This window comes from Muscardinus avellanarius (genome assembly GCF_963383645.1).
Source record: "Muscardinus avellanarius genome assembly, chromosome: 8".
Lineage (NCBI taxonomy): Eukaryota > Metazoa > Chordata > Mammalia > Rodentia > Gliridae > Muscardinus > Muscardinus avellanarius.
In genome coordinates, this window is record NC_137794.1 from 13473456 (window position 1) to 13486263 (window position 12808).

Genomic DNA, 12808 nt, shown 5'->3' on the forward strand with positions numbered 1-12808 from the left:
CAAGACAAGGTTGCCCACTATTGCCACTTTTTTTCAATATAGTTCCCCAGATTCTTGCCACAGCAATAACACAAGAGAATGATATCAAAGTAATTCAAATAAGAAAAGAGGAATTAATATTATCTTTGTTTATAGATAACATGATCCTATATCTAGAAGAGCCAAAAAACTCATCCAACGACTACTAGAGCTTATTAACCAATTCAACAAAGCAGCAAGATACAAAATCAACCTAAAGAAATCAGTTGCTTTTCTACATGCCAACAATGAATCCTTGAAGAAAGAAATAAAGAAAACAATTCCATTCACAATAACCTCAAAAACAATAAAATATCTAGGAATAAACCTAACCAAAAACATAAAAGACCTCTACAATGAAAACTATAAAACATTAAAGAAAGAAATTGAAGAAGACCTTGGAAGATGGAAAAAATATCCCTTGCTCCTGAATAAGCAGAATAAATATCATCAAAATGGCCATTTTGCCAAAGTGCAATTCCTATCAGAATACCGATGACATTCTTTATAGACTTAGAAAATTCAGGCATGAATTTCATATGGAGAAGGAAAAGATCCAGAATAGCCAAAGCAATTCCAAGCAATAAGAACCATGCAGGAGGCATCACAATTCCTAACTTCAACTTATACTACAAAGCAATAGTAGTTAAAAAACCATGGTATTGGGCAAAAACAAGCTTACAAACCATGGAACAGAATAGAAGATATGGAAACAAACCCACACTTATAGTCAATTAATCTTTCAAAGGGGCAAAACTCAAACACTGGAGAAAACAGCCTTTTCAACAAATTGTGCTATGAGAAGTGGCTATCCATTTGTAGAAAGATGGAACTAAATCCTTACCTCTCACCATGCACAGTAATCAACTCAAGATAGATCAAAGACCTGGAAATAATACCAGAGACTGGGAAACTATTAGAGGAGGCCATAGACTCAACACTCCAACATATAGGCACAGGTAGTAACTTTCTCAACAAGACCTCCAAAGCACAGGAAATTAAAACAAGAATTGACAAGTGGGATGGCATCAAACCAAAAACTTTCTGCTCATCAAAGGAAACCATCAAGAATCTAAAGAGAAAGTCTACAGAATGAGAGAATATCTTTATTATCTACCACTCTGATAGCTAAGATCCAGAATATACAAAGAACTCCAAAGACTCTACACTAGCAAAATAAACAACTCAATTATGAAGTGGTCAACTGAATGGAATAGACACTTCACATGAGTAGAGATACAAATAGCAAACAGATACATGTAAAAATGTTCAACATCATTAGCCATTAGGGAGATGCAAATCAAAACTACACTGAGACTCCATTCCAATCAGAGTGGCAAGCATAAAGAAATCAAATAACAACAAATGCTGACGAGGATGTGGGGAAAGAGGAACTCTCTTACACTGTTGGTGGGAGTGCAAACTAGTTCAGCCACTATGGAGATCAGTGTGGAGATTCCTTAGAAAACTGGAAATGGATCTACCATATGATTCAGCTATACCACTCGTGGGTATCTTTCCAAAGGGGTTGAATCAGAGAACTATAGTAACATATGCATACCCATGTTCATAGCAGCCCAATTTGCAATAGCCAAAATATGGAACCAACCTAGGTCTCCATCAACAGATAAATGGATTCAAAAATTATGGGAAATACACATAGTGGAGTTCTACTCAGCAATTAAAGAAGAACAAAATCATGTCATTCCCAAGAAGATGGAAAGACCCGGAGAACATTAAGTGAGATTAGCCAAGCACAGAAAGAGAAGGGACATATATTTTCTCATGCCCAAGCTAGGGAGTATTAGGGATACTAGAGGGACTCCAAATAATGGAGGGGAAACCTCAGCAAAGTCAGAAAGAAGGGGCAGGGAGGAAGAAGGCTGAGGTTAATTAATTGAAAAGCTACATTTGAATATGTGTATATATGCGAGTATAACATAGTTAACATGGACACTCAATATTGGGAGGGAGGGAAAAGGAGAAGTGGGGGAGGAGGGCACCAAGTACTGTGTGAATATATGCCATTGTCAGCATGATCCACATTATTATGTGAGACTATATAGTGCTTCAATAAAAATTAACATAAATCAATTATACCATACTAATGCAGAAAGATTTGAATCATAAGATTCTATCAATGAAAAAGAAACATCAAACACATTTTATATCTGAGTTTAGTTCAGCATACTCTAGCTGTTCCATTTTATTTTAATATCAAAGGACAGTAGAGCCAGACTTTGAGCCCATATTCTTCAAGCATTTCTGTTTTAATGTGCTGACCATCTGTGTTCTAGGACCCCTACCCTTTCGGGATCTAGGCGTGAGAAAACCTGATCTAAATCTGAAGCTCTTAACTTAAAAAAGAGCTTAGATTAGCACCACACTGGAAGAAGCAAGAAAAGAAACAACTCATGAAAGCGTATACATTCTTTGATATCACAAAGCTTTTGTCAGTTTCCTCCTCTCGTTCTGTAAAATAATCTTACCAATTTAAGCAAAATAGTCAAATGCCAAAGAAAGCTCGGATAAGATTTATCTCTCCAAGCATCCATTTTAATGAGTTTTATACTCAAGCTATAATTCTTGAGAATAATAGTTCGTAATAAAAAATGTGGGTTGATTTTCTGATTTTAACCTAAAGAGATCATGTAGCTAGGAAATAAAGATGAAAAGGAAAACTAGGTCTCAGAGGATACTTTTTTAATTATAAATTTACCCCATTAGAAAGTTTTTTTTTATTTGAAGAGATAAATTAATATTCTTACTGGCAGGTAGATAGTACTCATTGTCATTTCCATATTCATCAACTTTAGCCCATGTTTGTATAAGCTACCATTTTCTTCACTTGGAAATAAGACAAAGAAAACAAAAGGCTCATGCTGAAACGTCTTCAGTGTTGGGAGCCTGAAGGAAGCCAGAGAAAAATAGGTCTCTACTACTCAGGCCTTTAATTTACCAAAAGCCTTCCTGGGCTTAACCTTTTCTTACTTTGTATCCAAAACAAGAAGAAAGATGAACTAAGAACAGCGGATTACAAATAGAAATATTTTGAAGAGGATGCTGAAGTAAACTTCCATTTCACAAAGATAATGGATAATATGAATATGTGGCAACAAGTCTTAAAAAGTGATCATTCGTAAATTTGGGTTACAATAATGATTAGATGGCCAGGTTTCTTAATGTACTGTGAACAAATTTCATAATCACACAAATGTATTGAAAAGTTATTAAGAAGGTTAATTACCTCAAATAAATAGGAAGATTGAATTGAGAATCCCAGAGAAAGTCAAATTTTATCTATTTCATTTGCTTTGGAAGCTTAAAATACAAAACACTTAAAACATGTCTTAATAACCCAAATATTATATAAATTGAGAATTCTGGTCATTATTCTATAATAATGATTTCCTTTATTAGAATTACAAAGTCAGACTAACTTGATAATTAATACAAATTACCTTCTTTATAGCAATAAATCATAGTAATGAAGACCATGACTTCAAGAATTAGAAAAGTTAAACTAATATAAATGTCAGCTCTGCATATGTAACCTGGACGAGTTATTTTCTGAGCTTTGGTATTTTGGTTGCTACAATAGCAGTATTACCAATTTATATGGCTAGAAAAATAAGCTAAATACATCAATTTAATTCATTTTAGCTATTTTTATAACTATGGCATAGTTCTTCACTCATAGAAAACACTGATGTCTGTAGCTGTAATTATCATTGCCTTTATTACTATTCAATGTTAAGTAAATCGTCTGAGAGCTCCATGTGTAGTCGTCTGAGATTATCTTCTATAAATTTGTGCAGGTTGTTTTCTACTTCTGAAATAACAACTCTTTACCTCTTCATTAAATGAAATCCCAAACATTTATGACTAATCTAACACTTCTGATAATTTCCTTTACTAGCTATATTCTCTAATAATACCCCTATTTTATTAAACTTAGTCAAGAGCTATTTATAATCTCAATTATAACATGTTACTTTTCTCTCATATAACTGGTCCTCTGTCCCATGGGTTCTGCATCCACAGATTCAACCATCAAGAGATTATAAATATTTGGGAAAAGCAGGCACAGTGGCATTCACCAGTAATTAATCCCAGTTGTTGGAAGGCTGAAAACAGCAAATAGTAGGTTCAAGGCCAGTGCAAAATAACTTAGTGAGATTCTGTTTCAAAATAAAAAGTAAAAAGAGCTAGGTAGGATTGTAGCTCAGTGGTAGAACCTCTGTGGGTTCAACCCTCAGTGCTAAAAAAATAATAATAAAATAAAATAAAGAAGTGGAGGCGTAGCTCAGCAATAGAACACCCCATGAGTTCAATCCCCAGTACCACAAAAAAGAAAAAAATTGGTTCGGTACTAAAACTGTCCAAGTTTTTTTTTTTTACCATGATTTTCTAAAATACATGTATAAACAATTACTTACACTATATATACATATATATATATATGTATATGTATATATATGTATATATATATATATATTAGTATTGCAAGTAATCTAGACACATAAAGTATAAAGTATATGGGGATGTGTCTAAGTTATATGCAAATTCATGTCATTTTGACTAAAAGAGATCTTTTGTAGATTGTGGCTATCCACAGAGGGTCCTGCTACCAATCCTAGGAGGAACAACTGCACTGGCTTCCCAGAGCTGAATTGTGGACTTAGAAACTCTATATAGCTTCTCCACATTGAGTATGTATATATTTTTTGCTGAACAAAATGTAAATTGTAAAGATAAAAAATTATACTCTTAATCACTTTTTTAAAATAATATACATTTCAGAGAAAGTCAGCATAGTGGTAGAAGTACAGGAGGGGTTATGCACAGCAGTGAAGATCATGCACGTGGCTTTATTTCTCCAAGCTTACACTCATCATCCCAAAATTTAGGATTAAGCATACTCTCTGTGGTACTTCAAAGCTCTGAAATTGTATTATTTTAATGCACTGCCTTTCATAATTTTATTTTACTTACATAACAAATATCAAATTCTGGGCATATTATAAGATCTGCATGCTGAATTATGTCTGCGGGCTGAATAGTTGGGAAGCTGGCATTCCCTGGAGCGGAGTGGCCTTTCCCCAGGGCAATTGAAAGAAAGCTTTACTCCTTCTAATGTTTCCCCCTCATATTAAAATAAATGCTGTTTTCACATCCGTGTTCAATGGGCTGCTTCAGAGCACTTAAAACCCAACATTTCTCTTCTCTTAATTCTATTTCCTTTTACCCAGCTTATTCATTCTCTCTTTCAAAATTACTAAGTATTTAGTGATTATAATAAATCAAATAATTTTCACATATAAAAGAAATTTCTATTCCCTCTTTCTCAGATGTATAAAACTAAATCCATATTGATTGAGCTTGTGCTACCAGGAGCAATAAAATAATCAACCTGCTAGGAGGGAAATAAAACTAATAATTATAAATAAATGTGGGTAACAAAAGTTTTCAAACTGGCTTGGGCATAATATGGGCTTATGCCTATAATAACATTCTACTTTATACTAATCCTATCTACTATACTGTTAGTACAAGGTATTTTGATGGATAATGTGGACCTTATCATCAAGTAATCAGAAAACATATCATTTTTCCAAAATCTCAGCTAGCTGCTTTTAATTCTGTCTTGAGACCAATGTTGTAACTCACTATTCCTGAAAAAAAAATGTTTTTGGAGTCATAGATAATAAGAAGCTACTTTAGGGGGTTCTAACCAAAGTGGTTTTACAGAAAAATAAGTAATTTTAGACACACCACAATCATCTCTACATTCAAATATACCAAAGTCCAAGAACCTCCCCTCCCACCACAAACACATTCTCTACTTCCTCCTAGGGACAGAATAAATATAATATTTGTTGATTTTTCCCTGATAAAAATATTCTTCCCTATTCCAAAATCAGCATGCACCATGCACCATGCAGGATATACCTTGGGTTTCTTATTTTCAGGGCCTGTCGACAGGGAAAACGCCCAAGGTGGATTCGGCTCCTTGGTTCTTGTGGCAGAGATGGGAAGTGTCGGGGTTGAAATGGGTGGACTGTGGTTGGGTTTTGTGCTTTCAGGTTTCCAGATTCTTGAAGGCAATGGCCGGCTGCCATCACTTGGGTGCAGCGGCGCTGAGGGGCTGCGTTGAAGTGCTGGGGTGGGCAGATTGGCTGGAGGGAGCAGGGAGGACCCCAAGTTGGGAAGAGAGGCAAGGCTAGCACTGGAGATGAGGGGTGGAGGGAGAGCTGAAAGATTCGGGCCCTGACCTGGGAGCTGGGACGATGCTTTTTTGGATCTGTCTAGCAGGTTTGAAAGGGCTGTGGAAGGATGGAAACATTTCTCTGGCGAGGAGAGCGAGGGGCTCTGATCAACAGTGGGAGGTGTAGAGGCCAAGGCAGAGGATGCTAATGTAGAGGGGCCTGTGTAAATATTCCTGGGCTTTTCTGGACCCCTGAGCTCACTGTCCTGTTTGCCTTTTAACGAAGAAAGAGAAGAGTTTGGTGAGACCGGAGGAAGATCTGCCAAACCCCATGTGTTGGTTTGTGGCAGGGAGGGGAACGTACTGCTCTTCAAAGAGGTGGGTGATGCTGTGCTCGGTAAGTTCCAAGAAAGGAGGCTGCTACTAACAGGCGCGGGAGGAGAGCGCGAGCGCACGTGGTGAGCAGATAGGGTGGACTCGGCCACGAAAGGGAGCTGGACGGGCCGCTGGGCCAGCTCAGAGGCCTGGTGTTGTGCCAGCTCTGGAGACGGGGCTCTCAGGGAGCAACTTGAGAGAGACTTTTTAGGTGTGGACGGGGCCTGCTTCAGCTTCTGATCGAGTGTGAGGGTGGATGAGGCCAGGGAGTTGAGGGAGAAGGTGGGGCAGGACGCGGGGGAAAGAGGCCTGTGTGGAGAGGGGCTCGATTTGAGGATGGCAGTGAGGAGGGACAGCCGGGAGGGCACCGGGGAGCGCACGCCTGACTTGGAAAGATTTCCACTAGAGGACATCTGGCTGCAGAGCGTGGACGAAGAGCCGTGGAAAGAGGTGGTAAAGGGTTTGGGGCTTGGGGAGAGCGAATGTGTGACGATGCGGACGGGTATGTAGGAGGCTGAGTCGGACTTGAGAGACGTGCAGGGCGAAGGTGAGGGAGAAGGGGTGCTCAGATTTTCTTGGGGACGAAGGAAGGCTGAGGTTAAAGTTGTCCTCTTCGTCTGAACCTCTGATGTCAGCCCAGGTCTTGGGTCTGCTGCGCTTGGAGTGGAAAAATCAGAACCTGGCAGTAACATCGAGGAAGCCTCCTCCGAAGCAGAAAGGGGCGAGGAGTGAGCGGCAGTTCGAAAATACGTGGCAGTTTCTTCTACCAAAGCCCCGCAGCCATCCAGCCTCCTGGCGTGGAACTCCTCTAGGACAGAGGCTCGGCCGAGGTTAGCTGGGACGGGCGCTGTGTTCTGATTAGTTGGAGAGACAAAGGAGAAAGCAGGTGGTTTACAGGCAAGCTGCTCAGAGACAGTGGGAGAAGTTAACTAGAGGGAAAAAGAAACAGATTGAAATAGGACATTTATGAAAATATAAAAATATTCTGGTTGCTGAGTGATGATGCCAAGGATTCTTCTGCTATTTTACACAAAAGGGGACACCTTAAGCCTCCGTTTAAAAAAAATAATAATGAATGGAATTCTGTCTTGCTCGTGAGCTATTGCTTTGAACTCGAAATAAGATATAGATAAGTTGTGCCGTAATATATCTTACATTCATTTTTTTCCTGAAATGAAAACGATATAGAATTATTCTACAGGCTTCCATTGGGAATATAATTCATTGGCAATATCTAAAATATTTATCTTTATTGGTGGGGGATGCTGGGGATTGAATCCAGTGACATTCTATCACTGAGCTACACTCCCAGCATTAATTTAATTAATTTGTTTATTTTGGGTAGTGGGGGTTAAACTCAGAGGCATTCTACCTTCAAGTTACAGCCCCAGCCTGATTTTATTTCTTATTTGGAAACCGGGTCTTACTCAATTGCTGAGAGCCTTACAAAACTGTTAAAGCTGGCTTCGAACCTTTGATCCTCCTGTCTCAGCCCCCGCCCCAAGTACTAGGATTACAAAAATGTACCACCACAGTCAGCATTTTTTTTTTAAACAGGCTCTCACTGAGTTTCTGAGGCTGGCCTCAAACCTGGGATCCTCCTGTGTCAGCCTCCCAATTACTAACATTACAGCCGTGCACCACCACTTCAGATAAAATACTTATCTTAATTGGGAATTGTGGGATTTGAAAAGATTTAAATCACCATCAGTATAAATTTCAAATATTACTTGGGAAAATAAAATAGATTTTTTCATTGTAAGACGATAAACCATAACATAATAATGACTACAATCCTAAAAATTGTAACATACTTCATGTGTTTAAAATTCTAAACACTCTTATATATCATGAACCTAAAAAGTGCCCAGAATTCAAAAGAGGAAACAACGCAACATCAACGCAAAGAGATAAATTGAAAGACTATAAGTGAGGTCCAATACAGAGAAGGAGTTTCTTTTTCTTAATTGCTTGCCAGAATGAATCTTTAACAGTAACATTTAATGAATATTTAACAAATGACTTGAACTGTGCTGGAAGGACTGGGCTGTCCTTAGTCTTAAAAGCAGCTAGAGAGGTACAATGTATATGTGGAGGGAGGATGAAGGGGTTTCTGAGGCTTGAACCCCAAGGCTTTCTACCTCTGGGCTATACCCTCAGCCCTATTTAACTTCTTATTTTGAAACAGGATTCTCACTAAATTAACCAGCACTGGCTTCAAATCTGCAACCCTCCTTTCTCAGCCTCCTTAGTACTGGGATTACAGGTGTGTGACACGGCAACTGACCCAGAATACTTTCTAGACGAAATGCATCTGAAACTCACCAATCCCACACCAAATAAAGAGGAAATGAGAAAACAATTTAAATGTTGTAAGAGAAACTAGAGAGAACTAATAAAATAACCAGTTATGTGGGGGTTTGTGCCATTTAAAAAGTCACCCAATACTTTAAGACAACTATTGAAATTTTAAATAATTCTAAAATGTGTGTGTGTGTGTGTGTGTGTGTGTGTGTGTGTGTGTATGTGGGCACGTGTACAAACACATGTGGTATTGGGGACTGAACCCAAGGGTACGCTAACTTTGACTTACACCCCCAGCCCTATTTTATTTTTTTAATTTGAAACGCAGGTCCACCAAATTGCCTTAGTGAGGTCCTAAGTGTCCTAACTAAGTTGCTGAAGCTGACCTCAAACCTGCAATCCTCCTTTCTCACCCTCCCAAATACTAGGATCACAGGCGTTTACCACCATGCCCGGCTCTAAAGTCTTTTCAACTAAGGCTTCTCTCCAAAATTATTGACTTGAGTCTACCAGTACATAAGTGAAAGATAGCATGCATGTCTAATGAAGAACTTGGGTAGTATCAGCCATTCAAAATATTAATGAATATTAAGATACATTCACACATATATTGCCTTAGGAATGTAGCAGAAAAATCTATATGAATGTAACAGTTAGACTTGACAAAAATCTTGTTGGAGCCGGGCGTGGTGGCGCACTCTTGTAATCCCTGCACTTGGGAGGTGGAGACAGGAGGATCACGCAGGTTCAAAGCCAGCCGCGCTGGCTTAAAAAACCCTGTTTCCAAATAAAACATATATTTAAAAAAAAATAGGTCTGGAAGTGTAGCCCGGAGGTAGAAGGGCTTCCAGGAACCCCAGTACCATCAAAAAAAAAAAAAAATCTTTGTTGATAAAGTACAGTAAAAGGTAGTGCTTGATTTTGCTTCAGATCATGTTAGGCAAGTTTCCATCGGACAAATGTCTGTATGAAATGCAATTTTGAATTCTACAAGTACTCATTTAAACTGAAAAACTCAACATCCCAATCTTTGCTTCTGAGTGAATATACCCAGTTGTTTGTTTTTTGTTTTTTGTTTTTTGTTTTTTTTTTTCTGTTCTGGAGATGGAACCCAGGGGCATTCTACCTCTGAGCTACACCATGAATTTTTATTCTTTATTTTTAAATAGGGTCTCACAAATTGCAAAGGGCCTCACTAAATAGTAGCTGTGTCTGGCCACAAGCAGCAATCCTCCTGTCTCAGCCTCCCAAATGCTGGGATTACAAGGTGTGCCACCACAGCAGGCTCCTTTCTTTCTTTTTATATGTAAATCAATATACATATTTGCAGTACAGAATTTTGACCGCGTAACTAATATTGGAATACATTGACAAACCCCCAGAAAATCAGAGATAAATGAAATTTAAGCAAATAAAATCAAATTGAGGAAGAAAGCGTAAGAATTCCCTTGCAAAAGTTTTTTCTTAGAAACAACTCTGCTGAGCCAGTGTTGATGGAACTGATTCATGCGGTTAAGGAACATACTCAGATCCAAACACAGCGATCTGAGCAGCATAATGTTTCTGTCGCTACAAGAATGCCAACAGTTTATTTGGAGTTAAGTAATCATTTGCATTTGAATTAGAATTTAATGGTTATGAAGTCTTTCTCTCAGAATTAAGAATATATGCAGGGATTTGGGGTTTGAGGTTTTAAACAATAAATGAAAGGGGTTTTTCCCAGAATGCTTTCCACGACTTATTTTGACTCACTAAAGGAAGGAAGACATTTGGAGACTCCAAAGGATGTCTTTGTATGTGGTGAAGAATTTTGTAAATAAATTCCAATAGATACAAAAACGCCATCTCCCTTTCAGTCTGGTTGGTTTCCCCAACTGCGATATACACGACAAACCCATTCATTTATCCTGGTTAAATTTACCAAATTATCACTAGGGAAAGACCATAGGTTCATAATTTTGAGGGGCTCATTTGGAAGAAAGGGCTGGAAATTTCCAATTTCCTCAAGATTCTGACTTTAAATTGCCAGTCATCTGCTACACTAAATGACACTATGTCTAACATGAGTTACTCTGAAATCTATGGTACTTTTATATAGTTGATTGTTGAATAACTTCTAAGGGAGACTCTGGAAAGTTTAAGAATGTTTATATTTAAGTTAACCTACATATAATTTTTTATGTTTTATTAGTGAAAAATTTAATAGGCATTTGCAGCATATTTATTTCTAACTTACGTGTTAATTTCTTTTTTTCATTTTTATTTTAATTTATTTATTTTTAAATTTTTTATTGGTGTACTGTATTCATACATCATAGTGGGATACAAACTTTTGTAGACATACATGCACACATTGCCCAGTCAGCTCCCACCCGATCCCCACCCCATTCCCTCCCCATCCCTCTTTCCCATGCTTGGCTTAGTGGTTGACATCAAGTATTATAGCAATTTAATCCAAAATTAAAAATGATAATCTCACATAACAGTTTCATTTGTCTGATACCAAGCTTTTGATAGCTTAAAGATAACATTTCAATATTTATTTTTGTTTTCTTTCTTACCAGAGAATATTTTTTTTCTTTTTTTTTAGGTGAAACTATCATATATTTATATATTTATTTTTCAGAAAAAATCTATCCTAATATGGAATATGGACTCTACATACCCAAAATGATCTCGAAAAAGAGCAAAGCTAGAAGATATATATTTTCTGATTTAAAACCATATAAAGCTACAATAATCGAAACAGTGTAGTACTGTTATAAAGGCAGATATATAAACCATTGGAGTTAAATAAAAGCCTAGAGATACATTCTTCCATATATTGTCAAGTTAATTTTGACAAGGTATCCACGAACATTTGGTGGAGAATATAATAATCTTTTAACTAAATATTGTTGAAAAATAATAATTACATGAAAAAGAATAAAATTAGACCCTTACCTAATACCATATACAAATATTAACTCAAAATAGATAAAAGACCTAAATATAAATCTTAAGACTATAAACTTTTAGAAGAAAATCTGGGTCATTAAACCTCACAGCATTGAAATTGGCAGTGATTTCTTGGATATGATTTCAATGGCACAGGCAACAGAAGAGTATACAAACTCCCTAAAAAATAAAATATTGTATATCCAAAGACAATGTAAACAGTTAAAAGTTACTGATTGAATGGGATAAAATATTTCCAAATGCTATATCTGAAGGTATATTAATATTCCAACTAGGAATCCTAAAAATTAACAGCAATAAAAGCAAACAATACCATTTAGAGATAGGTATAAGACTAACATAAATAATGAATCTCCACAGATAACTAATCTTAGTTGTCTGTTGGATGGAAAATCTTGTTTCTCTGGTTCTGGTGTGTGTTACCTATTTCTTCTTTGTAGTTAATCTCTTTGAATATTTTCTCTAGTGCTGGTTTTGAAGACATAAATTCCTTCAGTTTCTGTTTGTCATGGAAGCTTCTTATTTCTCCATCTAATTTGATAGAAAGTTTTGCTGGGTAGGAAATTTTTGGCTGGAAGTTGTTTTCTTTCAGAGTTTGGAATATGTTACTCCAAGCCCTTCTGGCTCTCATCACTTGGTTTGGGAAGTCTGGAGTGATTCTAGTTGGTTTGCCTTAGAATGTCACTTGGCCCTTTGTTTTTGTTGCCTTTAAGATTCTCTGCTTGGCTTCCACATTGGTCATTTTGACAATTATGTGGTGTGGGGATCTTCTTCTTCAATCCTGTCTAAAGGGAGTTCTATAAGTTTCCTGGACCTGTGTATCAACCTCTTGCTCTATGTTTGGAAAATTTTCTGCTATTACTTCCTTGAAAAGATTGTTGATCCCTTTGGTTTCACTTTCTTTTCCTTCCTCTATTCCAAGTATTCTTAGGTTAGCTCTCTTAA

At 37.2% G+C, this 12808-nt stretch overlaps 1 protein-coding gene across 1 annotated transcript in view; it reads right to left on the minus strand.

Moving 5' to 3' along the window:
* The window catches only part of MLIP (muscular LMNA interacting protein), a gene marked incomplete at its 3' end in the record, with an annotated part of 157447 nt that overhangs the window by 125077 nt on the left and 19562 nt on the right, over positions 1-12808 (minus strand). Inside the window, exon 4 of the mRNA XM_080700067.1 lies at positions 5971-7530. Coding sequence (XP_080556193.1) covers positions 5971-7530 — 1560 coding nt within the window. The remainder of the gene's footprint in view (positions 1-5970; positions 7531-12808) is intronic.